General features: G+C 42.1%; 3 protein-coding genes across 3 annotated transcripts; all 3 read left to right on the forward strand.

Moving 5' to 3' along the window:
• The first annotated feature begins 305 nt into the window (after positions 1–305).
• LOC128300840 (nose resistant to fluoxetine protein 6-like) lies at positions 306–4,587 on the forward strand. The gene is made up of 13 exons (XM_053037053.1): positions 306–420; positions 1,085–1,383; positions 1,467–1,671; positions 1,740–1,910; positions 1,982–2,181; positions 2,255–2,424; positions 2,740–2,908; positions 3,268–3,461; positions 3,585–3,735; positions 3,812–3,998; positions 4,080–4,222; positions 4,299–4,413; positions 4,484–4,587. Exons 1-13 carry the CDS (start codon positions 306–308, stop codon positions 4,585–4,587), a joined length of 2,223 nt encoding a protein of 740 aa, XP_052893013.1.
• Positions 4,588–7,945: 3,358 nt separating this feature from the next.
• LOC128300838 (nose resistant to fluoxetine protein 6-like) lies at positions 7,946–11,170 on the forward strand. Its single transcript, XM_053037051.1, has 11 exons — positions 7,946–8,075; positions 8,183–8,325; positions 8,412–8,552; positions 8,840–9,005; positions 9,072–9,206; positions 9,289–9,485; positions 9,555–9,724; positions 9,788–10,150; positions 10,229–10,379; positions 10,463–10,795; positions 10,861–11,170. Exons 1-11 carry the CDS (start codon positions 7,946–7,948, stop codon positions 11,068–11,070), a joined length of 2,139 nt encoding a protein of 712 aa, XP_052893011.1. The 3' UTR covers positions 11,071–11,170.
• Positions 11,171–13,716: 2,546 nt separating this feature from the next.
• Positions 13,717–16,967, forward strand: LOC128300839 (nose resistant to fluoxetine protein 6-like). The gene is made up of 11 exons (XM_053037052.1): positions 13,717–13,846; positions 13,954–14,096; positions 14,183–14,323; positions 14,611–14,776; positions 14,843–14,977; positions 15,060–15,256; positions 15,326–15,495; positions 15,559–15,921; positions 16,000–16,150; positions 16,234–16,566; positions 16,632–16,967. The coding sequence occupies exons 1-11, from the start codon at positions 13,717–13,719 to the stop codon at positions 16,839–16,841; spliced, it is 2,139 nt and encodes a 712-aa protein (XP_052893012.1). The 3' UTR covers positions 16,842–16,967.
• Positions 16,968–18,068: the final 1,101 nt, after the last annotated feature.

The following is an 18,068-nucleotide window of genomic DNA, read 5'->3' on the forward strand; positions in this document are numbered from 1 at the left end:
CGGTCCGGTTCAAGGTGATGGACATTAATTATAGATTTGCTTTCGGTCGTGGAGTGACCAACTGGGTTGGATGAGTTGGTGCAAATATGCACCCGGGAAACTCTGTGCAATTAAATACTCCACCTGCCCCGGAAGGCATTATTCAGCAGTAGTTGCGTGGAGAGAGAATTATGTTGCATTTTTGAGTGCATTTTGTGCGAACCATAGACAGTCGCATGGTTGGTTGGCTTTGGGTCAGTTGTATAACAGATTTCGGCCGGAAAAAATCTTTCCATCTCGGAAATCTTTCACGATTGCTAGTTGAGATGAGTTTAACGATACGAGCCTTAGTAGTTTGCCTTTCGTTTGTTTCGGTGGTTTCAGAGATTGCAGAGAGTGTTATAAACAAAACAAATTGCGAAAAGGATGGATCATTCAACAGTAAGTATCGGTAACATTTAACAGTATTGTTAAAATTTCTTTGTAGTGTGAGCAGTCGGATTGTCCTAAATTCCGACAATATTGAGATTAAGCTTGAGTTAAAGCTGAACACTATTTCAACTGCATCTCAGAATTTTGCTAGAAACATTATTTTTGCGTAAATGTGTCACCAAGAATCAAAGTAGACTGTAAGCATTAGGAACCCTTAATTCAATTCCTCATCTTAAATCATTGTGACCGATGTATTGTGGAAATCAAACAGCGGCATAAGGATCTTTCCGTCCGCATGATTAAACCGGTTTACGTTCTTGAAAGGTGGAACTATACAGAATATTTATTGCTTCAATACTCACGTACACTTCTGGGATATAAATCCAGATCCAAACTGAGGAGGAAAGTATGCTATCGACGATTAATTGTGCAGGTAACACAGGACGTATTTCCAGACTTCCACAGATATTCGTCTAAAAACTATAATGACTCTCACCTACCAGTGGTGTCGGGTATTTCTGTAAGAGTTCGACCTGCAGCATGGCCGGCAGTAGTAGTTGTGATACCTGATAAATATAAATGATCTCATCAAACATTTAACTAACCCATTATTTGCTCCATCCCTCTCTCTACTGCTCCAACTCCAACTCGGTGCTAATACAAAAAATCCTAGTCACGGCTTACTACCAGATGCCTCCACTCTATCTCTACGACGATTACGATCGCTGCCTAGAGGAATTTCCGGTGCGTGCCACGTACTGTTTGGTAGACAGTTGGATCGTTCCAAACGACACCATACCACTGTGGTCAGTGATAGAGCAATTCTCCAGCGATACGAAACGTAGCTTCCGGCATGATCGACTACAGCGAGGTCTCTGCATGAACCGCTGCCATCTGCTGATGAGCAAGTTCGATCGACGCACCCAGATGAAGTACTTCCAGTCACGCTTCGATCCGAAAGATTTTCAGGAGGTAAAACAGTGTAAATATTGTAGCAAAATGGGAGCAAAGAAATGAGAAGTTTTTTCTAATCGAATTCTAACCTCGTTCGACAGATTACGTTCGATCCGAATACGTTCCGTGAGGCGCTCGATTGGCGTAACCGGTACCGCCGTTTGGCCAATCAATGTGTCAATTACGAGCTGAAGCGTCAGTACTCCTTGATGGCGTACAGCACAGTCGAATATTGTGTGACGAATCGGCAGCAAGCAGAACGGGACGTGCTCGTGTCCGGTTTGCTATCGCCCTCGGAAGCTTTAGGTGACATTGCCAAACGATGAAATATGTATTTCTATTCACTCACGTACCTTGCCGGCTCACGATTCCAGATGAGGTTGATGTTGTGTTTCTGCTTGTTTTGGGTCTGCTATTCGTCCTCACACTGATCTCCACGGTGTACGATTGTAGCCGATATCGCCAAACAAAATCACACGGCACGGTAACGGATGGATTAAGCGATTACTATCGATCCGGTCTCGAGCGGCCCGGAACAAGCCGATGTATGTGTGATAATAATCCAAGTGCGAGTCTAAGCTTCATGTCGACTTTCCTTCTCCTACACTCCAAACAGGGACCATTCTTCTGGTTGCGTTCTCCCTTCCCCGGAACTGGCATTTACTGACAACGGCACGGAAAAAGGCGACTACATCCACGAAGGATTTGCGCTTCATACAGTCAGTGCGTTTTCTCGTGATGTATCTCGTCATCGCCGGCCATTCCATGCTGTTTAATTGCATCTTTCCACTGCACAATCCGCAGTACGTCGAGCTGGTAAGATGATGCGTTTGGGGGTTGAAATTACTACCGTACAACAATTACTTTGGCTGTTGCGTTTCCTCTGCAGAACTACCGCCGGATCATTACGATGCTGATATTCAACGGTATTACGGTGGTGCAAACGTACTTTACCGTAAGCGGATTTTTGCTAGCCGTTCACTTTGTGGATTTTGCCGAGAAACAGCGGACCTTCCGTTTGTGGGACTTTCTTCAAAGCATTCTGTACCGGTTTATAAGGTAAGGTGGATGGTTTTAAAATCAAATTCTTAAATTCTTAACCATTATCATAAACTTTATCTAGAAAGTTTCTTCAGGACAATTCAAGGATGTTCTAGAGGCAGGGAATTCAAATTTAAGGGTGAGCCAACATGGCACCAAAGAACACTACTAAAGCATGACTTAGCTGTCCATCTATGTTGATACCGGACTATTAACAATTACAGTAAATCTTTTCCATTCGAGACATATCTCAAAGAGGCCATTAGGGTGATCGAAAAACGAAAACCTCCCACTCTCACACACGTGCCTATTGGTTTCCGTTTTCTCCACTAGATTGACACCGGTGTATGGGTTTATGTTGCTTCTAGACGCTTCCTGGTTGATCCGATTGCAGGATGGACCGGTATGGAAGCGTGTTGCCGAAACCGAACGTACCTACTGTAGAACCAACTGGTGGGCTAATGTGCTGTATGTGAACAACTACGTCACCGTATCGGAACCGGTAGGTTGTGCAGGTTTATCGACAGTACCCGCGATATCCGCGTATGAGGGCTATTAAATGTCACGTAGCGTTAACACTAATTACACGTATCATTATTGTGCCAGCGCGTAATAATTGTGTTATTTGCACACCCTGTTTTGGACGATTAGCAAAGGCATAGTTTCATTGCCATTTAGTTTAGTTTAATGAGTCGATGTATCTCCAGTGAAAATATGTATTTAACTATCGACTTCAGTAATGACCGTTAACATCGATAATTATTTGCTTGTTACTAGTGCGTAACTGCTAAATAGAAGGGAAACTGTACGAAATCAACTTCTGTAAAGTATAATTCTGTGTTGTTTTTTTTTTCCTTCCAGTGTTTGCAACAGACCTGGTACCTCGCAACGGACTTTCAACTGTTTATCATCGGGCTTGCGCTGCTGGCACTCACTTGGCGCTATCCGAAGCTACTCAAACCTTTGCTAGCACTGGCCGTAGCGGGAGCACTCCTAACACCGGCTATCGTCACATACGTCAATCGTTTTGAAGGAGTCGTAATCTTACGGCCCGAGTAAGTGTCCTTTCGGTGCGAAATGCCGCCCGTAATGGGGGTTTGATTTGAAGCCGTAAAGCATTCGCAATTGTCTGTGTGGTTCCATAATTCGTTTTTCTCTACCCATAACTCCCATAAAAGAGCCCTCAAGTATGTACTGTGGTATGATGAAATGTATCGCAAGATGTACATTCCGACGCACACGAATTTTGGCAGCTATCTGGCCGGGTTGATGGCTGGGTTGATGTACCACAAGCTAAAACGAACCGACTTCATCGCTGTTCGTCACAGGGTGAGTTTCAAGCCCTCCTGCTTCTTTAACATATCCATCATTAACATTTATGATTCTTGCCTTTGTCCTACCGCAGGGCTTTCTCGTCCTTTGGTACGCAACACTACCGGCTGCGATCGGGCTGCTACTGTCTGCCTACATATTTTATGCGTACGACTTTGCCAAACCCGCCATATGGATAGCGGTCTACGCGGCACTGGCGAGAAATCTCTGGGGCGCCCTTTTTGCCGTACTGTTCGTTGGGGTAGCGTTCGGTGTTGGCGGTAAGCATACCAAATGTCAAATGTCGTTAAGGAAACGTTTGAAATGGGAACGTTCCTTTCGTTTCCCACTTTTCGTTGCAGGATTTCTACGGACCACCCTCAATAATTCGATCTTTCGACCACTGGGCAAGGTGATGTACTGTGTGTTCCTGTGCCATCTCTTCGTGATTCGCGTCACGTTGGGCAATGTGCGGCAACCGATATACGTAAGCGATATGCGGATTGTGAGTATACTCGGTGAAAAATCATATGGCAGTAATGTAATCGATCGAGCTGGGTCATTTTATTTCATATTTTTAGCTTGTTTTAACTTCATCCACTCTTGTGCTGGCCTACATTATGGGAACGTTGATGTGTCTGCTGATAGAGTTACCCTTCTCAAACATTCAGAAACATGTATTCTTCTTTAAAAAGGGTAATTTAATCTATTAAATGTATGTGGTTCTTGCACTAATATTTAATGCACTCTGTTTTTTGTTAAATAGAAAATATCTACAAAGAAGAAATTCAACTTGTCTCTAATGGATGTACCAGCCAACCCGATTGTCTTAAAAGTAGAGAAACCAAGGAAGCAAATGGGGAATCATAAGCGATTCCTGGCGGAAAACACATAGATCCAGTGAAGGTAACTAATTTTAGGACATCATGTAATACAAGCGTCCTTATTTCGGTCACATCGCGATAATGGGATCTTATGAAACGAGCGATTTCATTACAACTCATCGTTTTCTGACAATGGAATTGAATGGCACTACTTAAAACACTGCGAAAACTGTGAGACTTAAATAAACTATCACCATGAACGTCATATCTTTATGGAACTGCTACCTGTCCGTTGGAAGTGCACAAATCACACAAAGTAAAACGCCACCGATTCAAAGTTGCCCCACATTGACGCACAATCAAGAATGTTTAGTTAAATGATTATTGCCTTTTACATTACAAATCGCGCGTTTTTCTCTTTCCAGCACTGTTCTAAATCGCGTTCTGCGAATTATCCGAACCCATTTTCTTGCTGTTAATGTATGTACCGTTGCCACTAGCAACAGGAACCACTTTGTCGCGTACTGCAATATTGTTAGACAGGAAATGGATACAGTGGGATACCGCACGGATGCAACATATGTTCTAGATTGTAAGCTTTCAGTGCGAGTCTACTGTTTATTAAGTAAAAAAAACCCGTTCGGAATCGTTTTCCGGTGAACAAAAGCCGGCAACAAGTGCAGTACAGCTGTTGCAGTTACGCATACAAATGTGCGTTGTTAGTTATGATCAAGTGAGTCGTTAGTGAGTTGTGAGTGATTTCAATGCGACGTGGGAAAGAAACGGTCGTATGAATTGTAGCGCTTTGGAGTGGATGCATTTTGGATAATAATAAAATTTCATAAAACTGGATGTTATTAGCTTACTGTATCTTTTTGTGTAAGTTTGCATACTTTTAGTAATTTCTATTTTCAAATAACCCAAAGAGAGTAAAACAAAAACGAGCAATTACTTAAGCCTTCTTTTTTTGTATGACTTAAGTTCTATTTTAAGAAGGATAAAATGGCGCAACGACTCGTTCTATTGATTACAGATTTAACTATCATCTCTGTGTGCATATATCAGTGCAGTTGCATTAGCATGCGTGGCATCAATCTGCATCGCTAATGGGGACAAAAAACTAAATACCCACTGTTGGATAGAAATTATTCAAATGCCGTGGAACCAGCACACCATTATTTGTGCATTTGCAACTTATATGGTATGTTTGCCATTCCTATGCTTCGAAGTGTTCTTTTTCGGTGTACACCATGAATGTAATAAATGGCGTACAAAAATAGTACCAGACGATGGTATATTTTTCTTGAGAGTTTAAGCTATGGAGCCCTTCGAGACTCTACTGACATTTTAGTACAACAAGGACATGCAACAACGAAGAATGCATTGGAAAATTCCACTACAACCTACGCTGTGCCGTATCATTTATCACGCCGACCGACGTTGATTTTATTATAACACTGGTGATTAATTCAGGAAGTGCGTCGTACTGACCTGACCGGGACGTTTAATTAAGGGTACAGCATCCAATTGCCGATCACGCCGTGTCAGTCGGGTCAACGCAGTGAACTAAACTGGATAATCTTTGCAACGAGATTTCCATATCGATCGCTCGTGGATCATCCCATTTCACGAACATCTTATTGAAGATTACATGTCGGTGTATCACGATGATGTTAACGGTGCAGAACAGCAAACTTCTACACAGCAAATTCTTTCCCGTCTCCACATCGGTAACAATAAAAAATCGACCTAATCGGTGTTGAATGCGTTCCGCGAACATAACCGGTTCAGCAGCAGTGCGACCAGTGCGTGACGTTACGCGATGCAAATACACGCGCGACCGGCCTATGGCGAGCAAGTTATGATGAACAGCTGGTGACCTTGACAGGGAAGAGATGGTTCGCGCCTACAGCATGCTGTAAAATATTAGAGCCTTGATGCCAATATGCAAAAAGCATCGCAGGAGTAGAAAAGAGAAAGATGAACCTTTTCTTGCGGCTTTATTCGAATTGTTTAAACTCGATTTTGTCCGTTTACTTTAGTTGATCGTCAGGTGATGGTAAATGTTGATCGATGCTCATTAGTGACAATTTAAAAACTCATTGCGCCAGCATAGTTTAAACACTCTAATGGTGCGCAAAGATTGATACGATTGCCCTCTTTTTCGTGTGTGCGTATTATTAATTTGCCAATACCGAAAATCTTCAACACTTTCGCTTTTTTACAATTAGTGTCTGGTATGTGCCAGGTGGATGGGGAATTTCTGTGGTTGACTATAGTGGTCCAGTGTGTCAAATGATGCGAATAAGCTTGTGCGCAATACGTACACCGTACCGGGTTCTCCGCTTGACGCACAATGGCATTGCTCGCACGAGATCTTTAATCATCTTTATGTTGCGGGATGTTCGTCTCCCATATTTCTTTATAATACGATGGGAGGTACTACAGAATACCCACACTTAGAGCTTTTCATCCCGTGGTTTGTACCGGGAAAATTTAAATGACTCATAGCTCAATGGTTTTCACTGAGTGTTTTTCCTTTGCCTAGGAAAATTTGTGAGTACTGGTATGGTACGAAGGAAGTTATACTTTATATTACAATTAAATCAAACAAAAAATATAATTTTGACGCATAACTTTCCATGCATTCCAAAAAAGCATCCAAAACAAATCACACGAAACAGTTTCCATCAACACCAGAAAAGCCGTGAAAATAGCATTGCACAATAAAGCTAATAGAAATAATCTCCGGCGAGACGCAAACACCCTTAATAAACTAAAACACTAGGTCAATGTTACGAAAAGCTCCACTCTAAAAAAAGAAAACCATCGATTTGTTTGCAAGCAGGTGAGATGAAATCGAAAGCTTCAAAATTGCCCGTGACGCGATACGTGACGGATTAGAAAAACAGAGAGATACAATGGAAAGCAAACAAAAAGGAATAGAAACAGGTAGTAGAGGTCGTCAATGAACGAAAAAGCCTGTTATGGAATGAATCATAAACTTCATCGACTTTTCGAATGTGAGTTTTATTCATAATCAACACAGTTTTTGTAGTCTTAGTGAAAGAATTGAATGCCACACCGTCTTAAGCATAAAGGAAAACTTCCGCCTTCATTCAAGCAAAGCTGTAAAGCAACCGAAGAAACAGCGGGGTGGGAGGATTTGCCTTCGATCTAGGTCTGATCATTAGAATCGAAACAGCATGTCAGTTGATCATTTCTCTAGCCAGCTCAGTCATGTCCAGTCACTGCTGGACAACGAAGTGCAACACATCGATCGTTCATTCTGGGACCCTCTTGTTGGATGAACTCTTGTTCATAAAGTATGCTTATAAAGGAGAGTAGTGATAAAGATTATCAACAATAATCTGACATCAGTAGTGAAGTGCATTTAAAATATGATGATAATGTTTCCTTTCATTAAGCAACGAAATTCCACATCCATGATGTTTCGTTCTGTGATCTTAGTGCTGTGTGTTGGCTGGCATGTTGCAGCCGTTGATGCGTTTGATGTGCTGCTAGGATATAATAGTGAGTTCCGTTTATCGATCGTTTATCATTAATCGATAGAAGAAGTGAAAGCTGTTGACTAAAGCATCATTCGCGTTTGTGAACCTTTTTTATAATCTATTTCTTAGAGAGTGAATATTGGAGTATTCCTCAACTTCATCTGTACGACAGTATTGAGCAGTGCCTCCACAACAAACCGGGCGGTGTGTTCTGCATCGCGAAGGTGGTGATTAAACCGGACAGTCGCTCGGAAATATGGAGACTTATTAAAGTAAATAATAATGATCTATCAAGACCATTCAAGATTGTAGTGGATTAATTTGAAGGATTGCGCTGTGTTGGATCTTTTTTTTGCAGAAATACTCCAAATACACGTTCCAGTACAATCACGATGTGCTCACGCGCGGTGTGTGTCTTGAACAGTGCTCCCGCGTGTTGGAAAAGCTGGGTTCGGCGGCAGACAAATTCTATGAACCAAAGTTTAACATTTCGAAACGGGTAAGTTGCGCCTAATGTGTCTAATTTATACATTCGAAGTAAATTGCAAGAATAAGAATACAATTTTAAAGCTTACTAACACGTACTGGCTTGCATACCCTCAAGCGTACGAACCATAAACCATAAATCTTTGTGGTATAAATTATGCATAATCATGAATTGGCGCGGAGGTTAATAAATTCACTCCAACCCATCTGCTGTTGATAAGATTGTGTGTGCTTGGCCAATTAGTGTGAACACTGCAAAATGTGCGACAGAATTTCGAATCCTAAGTCTACATCTTCCAGTACCTAATTTCGGACTGGCTGCTTCCCAACGTTGCCCACTACCGCCAAACATACGGTCACCTGATCAATGTGTGCCAAAATTATGAGCTTCGAACACGTTACAACCTTAGTGGATATGCCGAAATAGAGGAATGTACTACCGATGTGAAGAGGGAACGTCCCATGGGTATGATTGTCCTTCTTTTCTTAATCTACTGATTATTGTTAATAACCATCCTGCTTGTGTTTGCAGACGTTCTCGATATTTCTTACATTACATTACTCGTGATCCTGCTCTTGCTAGCGATCGGGTCCCAGTGCTACGATAGTTGGCTGGCGCGGAACTCCACCGATGAAAACCACTACGAAAAAACGCTAAAGAGTCGCGGTATGTTCACATCAAGCACATCCACAGGCCGCGTACTGCAACTCCACACTCACCAACTTTAGTCGATTGCTTACATTTACAGTGGCAACCATGGCGACTGCTTTTTCCATACGTAGAAATTGGATGCGGTTAACGTACCGGGCGACACACAGCCAATATCAGCAGGATCTGGATTTTCTCGACCTGATACGCGTGCTGACAATGATCATCATATTGCTGATGCACGTGTTTATTGGGATGGCCATGTTCACCGCACAGAACCCACTGGCGATGGAGCAGGTGAAATGAAGGACTTCCGTTTTTGAAACCGTTAAAATGATTTTAAATTTTTCCATCTAATGCATGCAGCTTTCAGCTCATCCCCTGTCACAGATGATGTTTTCTATAATACCCTTTCAAGTGGACATGTTCTTTTGCATCAGTGGACTTCTGCTAGTGGTACAGTTTCTAGATTATACGGAAAATAAACGCTTTCGAATCAGCATACTATGGCAAGGTTTACTTAATCGCTATCTAAGGTAAGCTCCTCTCTTACGCAATTGATCACTCAATTGACGATTGCTCTCTTTTCTTACGTAAAGATCACTTCCAGTGTATGCTGTATTGATGCTATTCACCGTATCTCGCTACGATACTTTCTTGACAACTCCATCCGCATACAAAATTATGCCCAAAGTACGGTTGATATGTCGACGAAAGTGGTGGATCAACTTCCTGTACATCAACAACTACTATCAGCCTGAGGAACAGTGCCTGATACACACGTGGTACTTGGCCGCAGACTTCCAGCTATTCGTTGTAGGATTGGTGGTGATGACCTTACTGTGGCGGTTTCCAAAAGCTACCTTCTGGACAGCAGTTTCCCTGGGTGTTGTGGGTTTCATGCTGCCAATGATCAACACGTACATATACGCTCTGGATGTAATGATGCCACTGACCATGAAGTAAGTACATTCAGCATCTTTAAAATTAAGCACACTATACCGAAGCACTTTCCATTTTTTCTTAACAACACCTTACAGAGGAAACGAATATCAATTGTGGTACGACGAGTATTTTGTGAATTCGTACGAAGCAACCGAGACGCACTGCTGCAGCTTCTTTGCCGGCATGATTGCAGGGTTACTCTACTATAAGATCATTCGCAAAGAGCTGACACTTCCGATCGAGACGGTAACGTATCGTTCTAGAGTTACATTGCAATATGGAGGCTTAGGTAAGATGACAAACAAATACGATATCGTTTTCTTTTTTAGATAAGGAATGTGTTTACCTTGGCGTCAATATCGATCGTCGCTTTTGCCCTTCAGGCACCGCTGTACAATATGATGCAGTTCCATAAACCCTCCATCTGGATGTCAATTCTATCGGGGGTGCATAAGCTATCGATAGGTTCGTTTTATTCGATGACATTTTTGCTGCTTGCATTCCACGATCGAAAGTCAGCCCTCCGTCGATGGTTTAGCGGGAATGCTCTTAGTCGTGCAATGGCACGGCTCGGGTTTGGATTCTACATTGTGCAGATGTCGGTACTGAAGATAGTTTTCAGTAACTACCCGGAGGATACACGCATCAATGTGCAACTGATCGTATGTATTGTGATTTGGTAACAGTTGAAATCGCTTTATCAATTTTGTTGCTTTTTATGTTCTAGATTTCAACATTTTGCTCAACATTCGTCTTGTCATACGCGATCGCACTGCTAGCATTCATCTTTATTGAGAAACCGTTTGATGCTCTCTTTAAGCTTTTATTAAGCTCCTCCGGTAGTCAATGTAGAGCCACACCAGATGCAGCAACGGTGCAATCGAGTAACACTTCGGTGATAACCTCGGTGATGGGTCCCGGTACAGTAAAACAGTAGGAAAAAGCCATAAACAATAGTTCCACCTTACAGCGGAGACCAGAATGGAATGCATCATTCGATTAGTATTAAAGTTTATTGATAAAATGATTTCTATGTCTACACAATCCAAAAACAGAAAATACACAATCCAAAACTTGTGCTACTATTCATCGACTGAAAATAGTTGATAGAGGTTAATAGAGATAAATAATATGATTGGGCTGCTTCGATCAAAATGTTGCTTTGCTCATTCTGATTTAATAGAACTTTGTCTCGTTTGGTTGCCAAGTTTTTGGCAAAAAAAAAGATCAATCGATGCGCCGATGAAACTTGCACACCATTATTTGTGCATTTGCCACTTATATTGTGTGTTTGCCCTTCCCATGCACTCTTTCATCCCCCTGCCGGTTTACCTCAGGGAAGCGTTTTGTCCCCTGTTCTTTTTAGAGTTTAGAGTTTAAGCTATGGAGCCCTTGGAGACTCTACTGACATTTTAGTACAACAAGGACATGCAACAAGGAAGAATGCATTCAAAAATTCCACTACAACCTACGCTGTGCCGTATCATTTATCTTTCGATCATTTATCACGCCGTCCATTGATTGAGGTGACGTTGAATTTATTATAATACTGCGGTTATTAAATCAGGAAGTGCGTCGTACTGACCGGGACGTTTATTTCTGGATACGGGATCCGATTGCCGATCACACCGTGTCAGTCGGGTCAACGCACTGAACTAAACTGGTTAATTTTTGTAACGAGACTTCTTTTCAACGAGAATAACTTTTTGAAAGTTACTTGAACTTGTCAGTGTTTCATGATGATGTTAACGGTGCAGAACATCAAACTTCTACTCAGCAAATTATTTCCCGTCTCCACATCGTTAACAATAAAAAATCGACCTAATCGGTGTTAAATGCGTTCCGCGAGCATAACCGGCTCGGCGGCAGTGCGACCAGTGCGTGACGTTACGCGATGCAAATACACGCGGGACCGCAAGTTATGATGTAGCAAGTTATGATGCACAGCTGGTGACCTTGACAGGGAAGAGTTGGTTCGCATGCTGCCTACAGGAGCATGCCTACAGGATCGCAGGAGTAGAAAAGAGAAAGATGAACCTTTTCCTGGGGCTTTATTTGAATTGTTTAAACTCGACTTTGTCCGTATATTTTCGTCAATCGTCAGATGATGGTAAATGTTGATCGATGCTCATTAGTGACAATTTGAAAACTCGTTGCGCCAGCAAAGTTTAAACACTCTAATGCTGCGCAAAGATTGATACGATTGCCCTCTTTTTCGTGTGTGCGTATTATTAATTTGCCAATACCGAAAATCTTCAACACTTTCGCTTTTTTACAATTAGCGTCTGGTATGTGCCAGGTGCCAGGTGGATGGGGAATTTCTGTGGTTGGCCATAGTGGACCAGTGTGTCAAATGATGCGAATAAGCTTGTGCGCAATACGTACACCGTACCGGGTTCTCCGCTTGACGCACAATGGCATTGCTCGCACGAGATCTTTAATCATCTTTATGTTGCGGGATTTTCGTCTCCCGTATTTCTTTATAATATGATGGGAGGTACTACAGAATACCCAGGCTTAGAGCTTTTCATCCCGTGGTTTGTACCGGGAAAATTTAAATAAATCATAGCTCAATGGTTTTCACTGTGTGTTTTTACTTTGCCTGCATAAGGAGCATGAGTAAACGATATGGAAACTGGGAAAACCTTAAACAAATAAACAATCAACTCCTTCCTAATTACAATGCATTTTTACAGTTTTACATCATTTTCTTGAGAAAATCCGGAGTAAAACATGGCGCCGCTATCATTGAGAGCACCGTCAACACACGGTGGACGTGAAAACAGTGCTTTTTGTGCTTTAAATCTAAGTGAAAATTCTATGTGAATTGTAATAGTTATTTATAAATAGTGAATAAATCATGTATGTTATCATGTTAGCATTGTGATAGCCACCTAGGCCTGCACCGAAGAAACACACACGTCATTGACTAAGAAACTCAAAGGAGCCGAGAAGAAGAAGCCGAACGGGTTCCATTCGATTTGACAGCTCGCTTGCCAAGAGGGAATTGTTAGTAGTGGGAACCAATCAGGAGAATCGGTAACACTAGAACAAAGGATTCTGTTCCTTTCACGGAACATGTATTTCTTGGAAAAGAAGACACACATATCGACACATACCGATGGTACAAAAACGATATAAAAACGGTGGCATGTCGATATCAAAATCAGTTATCGTTCTACAATACGACGGGGAGTTTAAGTTATCGTTCTGCACGCAGACGGAGAGTTTCCGTCCAATCGTCGATCATAGTCCAAGTGGTAAAGTTGGTGAAAGACGTGTGTATTGTACCCAGCAACCAGGAAGGGTCAATAAAAGTAGGATCGAACTTCAGTCCGAATACCCCCAAAAGCATAAACGAATACTTCGGCCTTCATTCAAGCTGTCAAGCAACCGAAGAAACAGCGGGGTGGGATGATTTGCCTTCGATCTAGGTATGATCACTAGAATCGATCACATCGATCGTTCATTCTGGGGCCCTGGTGGATGAACTCTTGTTTATAAAGGATAGTCACAAAAAAGAGTAGTGATAAAGATTATCAACAGTAATCTGACATCAATAGTGAAGTGCATTTTAAATATGATGATAATGTTTCCTTCCATTAAGCAACGAAATTCCACATCCATGATGTTTCGTTCTGTGATCTTAGTGCTGTGTGTTGGCTGGCATGTTGCAGCCGTTGATGCGTTTGATGTGCTGCTAGGATATAATAGTGAGTTCCGTTTATCGATCGTTTATCATTAATCGATAGAAGAAGTGAAAGCTGTTGACTAAAGCATCATTCGCGTTTGTGAACCTTTTTTATAATCTATTTCTTAGAGAGTGAATATTGGAGTATTCCTCAACTTCAGCTGTACGACAGTATTGAGCAGTGCCTCCACAACAAACCAGCCGGTGTGTTCTGCATCGCGAAGGTGGTGATTAAACCGGACAGTCGCTCGGAAATATGGAGACTTATTAAAGTAAATAATAACGATCTATCAAGACGATTCAAGATTGCAGTGGATTAATTTGAAGGATTGCGCTGTGTTGGATCTTTTTTTTGCAGAAATACTCCAAATACACGTTCCAGTACAATCACGATGTGCTTACGCGCGGTGTGTGTCTTGAACAATGCTCCCGCGTGTTGGAAAAGCTGGGTTCGGCGGCAGACAAATTCTATGAACCAAAGTTTAACATTTCGAAACGGGTAAGTTGCGCCTAATGTGTCTAATTTATACATTCGAAGTAAATTGCAAGAAAAAGAATACAATTTTAAAGCTTACTAACACGTACTGGCTTGCATACCCTCAAGCGTACGAACCATAAACCATAAATCTTTGTGGTATAAATTATGCATAATCATGAATTGACGCGGAGGCTAATAAATTCACTCCAACCCATCTGCTGTTGATAAGATTGTGTGTGCTTGGCCAATTAGTGTGAACACTGCAAAATGTGCGACAGAATTTCGATTCCTAAGTCTACATCTTCCAGTACCTAATTTCGGACTGGCTGCTTCCCAACGTTGCCCACTACCGCCAAACATACGGTCACCTGATCAATGTGTGCCAAAATTATGAGCTTCGAACACGTTACAACCTTAGTGGATATGCCGAAATAGAGGAATGTACTACCGATGTGAAGAGGGAACGTCCCATGGGTATGATAGTCCTTCTTTTCTTAATCTACTGATTATTGTTAATAACCATCCTGCTTGTGTTTGCAGACGTTCTCGATATTTCTTACATTACATTACTCGTGACCCTGCTCTTGCTAGCGATCGGGTCACAGTGCTACGATAGTTGGCTGGCGCGGAACTCCACCGATGAAAACCACTACGAAAAAACGCCAAAGAGTCGCGGTACGTTCACATCAAGCACATCCACAGGCCGCGTACTGCAACTCCACACTCACCAACTTTAGTCGATTGCTTACATTTACAGTGGCAACCATGGCGACTGCTTTTTCCATACGTAGAAATTGGATGCGGTTAACGTACCGGGCGACACACAGCCAATATCAGCAGGATCTGGATTTTCTCGACCTGATACGCGTGCTGACAATGATCATCATATTGCTGATGCACGTGTTGATTGCGATGGCCATGTTTACTGGAAAGCAGCCATTGTTGACGGAGCAGGTGAAATGAAGGACTTCCGTTGTCTAAACCGTTAAAATGATTTTAATTTTTTCCATCTAATGCATGCAGGTTTCAGCTCATCCTCTATCACAGATGATATTTTCTATAATACCCTTTCAAGTGGACATGTTCTTTTGCATCAGTGGACTTCTGCTAGTGGTCCAGTTTCTAGATCACACGGAAAATAAACGCTTTCGAATCAGCATACTATGGCAAGGTTTACTTAATCGCTATCTAAGGTAAGCTCCTCTCTTACGCAATTGATCACTCAATTGACGATTGCTCTCTTTTCTTACGTAAAGATCACTTCCAGTGTATGCTGTATTGATGCTATTCACCGTATCTCGCTACGATACTTTCTTGACAACTCCATCCGCATACAAAGGTTTACCCAAAGTACGGTTGATATGTCGACGAAAGTGGTGGATCAACTTCCTGTACATCAACAACTACTATCAGCCTGAGGAACAGTGCCTGATACACACGTGGTACTTGGCCGCAGACTTCCAGCTATTCGTTGTAGGATTGGTGGTGATGACCTTACTGTGGCGGTTTCCAAAAGCTACCTTTTGGACAGCAGTTTCCCTGGGTGTTGTGGGTTTCATGCTGCCAATGATCAACACGTACATATACGCTCTGGATGTAATGATGCCACTGACCATGAAGTAAGTACATTCAGCATCTTTAAAATTAAGCACACTATACCGAAGCACTTTCCATTTTTTCTTAACAACACCTTACAGAGGAAACGAATATCAATTGTGGTACGACGAGTATTTTGTGAATTCATACGAAGCAACCGAGACGCACTGCTGCAGCTTCTTTGCTGGCATGATTGCAGGGTTACTCTACTATAAGATCATTCGCAAAGAGCTGACACTTCCGATCGAGACGGTAACGTATCGTTCTAGAGTTACATTGCAATATGGAGGCTTAGGTAAGATGACAAACAAATACGATATCGTTTTCTTTTTTAGATAAGGAATGTGTTTACCTTGGCGTCAATATCGATCGTCGCTTTTGCCCTTCAGGCACCGCTGTACAATATGATGCAGTTCCATAAACCCTCCATCTGGATGTCAATTCTATCGGGGGTGCATAAGCTATCGATAGGTTCGTTTTATTCGATGACATTTTTGCTGCTTGCATTCCACGATCGAAAGTCAGCCCTCCGTCGATGGTTTAGCGGGAATGCTCTTAGTCGTGCAATGGCACGGCTCGGGTTTGGATTCTACATTGTGCAGATGTCGGTACTGAAGATAGTTTTCAGTAACTACCCGGAGGATACACGCATCAATGTGCAACTGATCGTATGTATTGTGATCTGGTAACAGTTGAAATCGCTTTATCAATTTTGTTGCTTTTTATGTTCTAGATTTCAACATTTTGCTCAACATTCGTCTTGTCATACGCGATCGCACTGCTAGCATTCATCTTTATTGAGAAACCGTTTGATGCTCTCTTTAAGCTTTTATTAAGCTCCTCCGGTAGTCAATGTAGAGCCACACCAGATGCAGCAACGGTGCAATCGAGTAACACTTCGGTGATAACCTCGGTGATGGGTCCCAGTACAGTAAAACAGTAGGAAAAAGCCATAAACAATAGTTCCACCTTACAGCGGAGACCAGAATGGAATGCATCATTCGATTAGTATTAAAGTTTATTGATAAAGTGATTTCTATGTCTACACAATCCAAAAACAGAAAATACACAATCCAAAACTTGTGCTACTATTCATCGACTGAAAATAGTTGATAGAGGTTAATAGAGATAGATAATATGATTGGGCTGCTTCGATCAAAATGTTGCTTTGCTCATTCTGATTTAATAGAACTTTGTCTCGTTTGGTCGCCAAGTTGTCGAGGTTTAGTTGCACCTGTGGAAAGCAAAGAAAAACATGTCTGATTGTTCTGACTATTAAATCTAATAATTCACAACAGTTCTTACCGAACATTCGTTTAAAAATGGCTGCTGCTGGTAGTTCGACTATCAAAGCTAGTACAAGTGCAATAGCGTAGCAAACGATCCACGTATAGGCGACTGATTCAAACTGTAACAGAGGGAAGATCGTGCCAGAATTATGTAAACTTATCCATTCTTTTCGTTTCATTTAGCACCATTCTTACGAAAATTTTCCAACTAAAATCAATTCCACTGCCAGTAGCGTTTTGTGTTAGACTCTTTAGCACATTGAACTGCACCATGAATACTCCGAACGAGAGTTTGCTAAGTGTCTGGAGTATTGGATGGAAGTGTATCCGAGAGTGACGTCCTTGCCATACCGTTGCACCGTACAGAATGCCCGTCGCACACATGGCACCCCAACAACAGCGATGGATCGCACCATAGACGGCATTCCAGAGCATCGGTTCACTGTAGTCTAAGCCGTAGAACGATGGCGAAAATGTGGCTTGCAGTACGACCATTGTCGGTGGCACCCATTTGAATAACGATGCAGTTTTTCCGCTAGCCAGCACAGGTACTACAGCTGTACGATAACGATGGTATGCTAAACCAGCGAACAGCCCGCTGAAGTAGCTGCAGGTGTGCGGATGTGATAGCATGTAGTCATTCTTGAGAGCAGGATGAGCGTAGAATACGAAACGAAGTTGCCTGAAGAGGATATTTTTTGATTATACATTCCACGAGCAGTGACAGGATATTCGTACTTGAAGTTAGTTAGGATGACTCCAGGCAGTTTATGGTGGTAGAGATTGGCGACAGGAGCTCCAAACGAAAAGATTGTTGAGACAGCTATTAGCGGCCAAAGCAATCGAGGGTGACGGTTGATCAGAATCAGTAAGGGAAGGCC

Source organism: Anopheles moucheti, chromosome 3 (genome assembly GCF_943734755.1).
Source record: "Anopheles moucheti chromosome 3, idAnoMoucSN_F20_07, whole genome shotgun sequence".
Taxonomy (NCBI): Eukaryota; Metazoa; Arthropoda; class Insecta; order Diptera; family Culicidae; genus Anopheles; species Anopheles moucheti.

Coding starts and splice junctions, on each gene's coding strand:
- LOC128300839 (XM_053037052.1), top strand. CDS start 13,717: ATGATAATGTTTCCTTCCATTAAGCAACGAAATTCCACATCCATGATG. Junction 13,847..13,953: donor TGTGCTGCTAGGATATAATA/GTGAGTTCCGTT, acceptor TCTATTTCTTAG/AGAGTGAATATTGGAGTATT. Junction 16,567..16,631: donor GCATCAATGTGCAACTGATC/GTATGTATTGTG, acceptor TTTATGTTCTAG/ATTTCAACATTTTGCTCAAC.
- LOC128300838 (XM_053037051.1), top strand. CDS start 7,946: ATGATAATGTTTCCTTTCATTAAGCAACGAAATTCCACATCCATGATG. Junction 9,006..9,071: donor GAAGAGGGAACGTCCCATGG/GTATGATTGTCC, acceptor TTGTGTTTGCAG/ACGTTCTCGATATTTCTTAC. Junction 10,151..10,228: donor ATGATGCCACTGACCATGAA/GTAAGTACATTC, acceptor AACACCTTACAG/AGGAAACGAATATCAATTGT.
- LOC128300840 (XM_053037053.1), top strand. CDS start 306: ATGAGTTTAACGATACGAGCCTTAGTAGTTTGCCTTTCGTTTGTTTCG. Junction 2,425..2,739: donor ATTCTGTACCGGTTTATAAG/GTAAGGTGGATG, acceptor TTTCTCCACTAG/ATTGACACCGGTGTATGGGT. Junction 2,909..3,267: donor ACGTCACCGTATCGGAACCG/GTAGGTTGTGCA, acceptor TTTTCCTTCCAG/TGTTTGCAACAGACCTGGTA.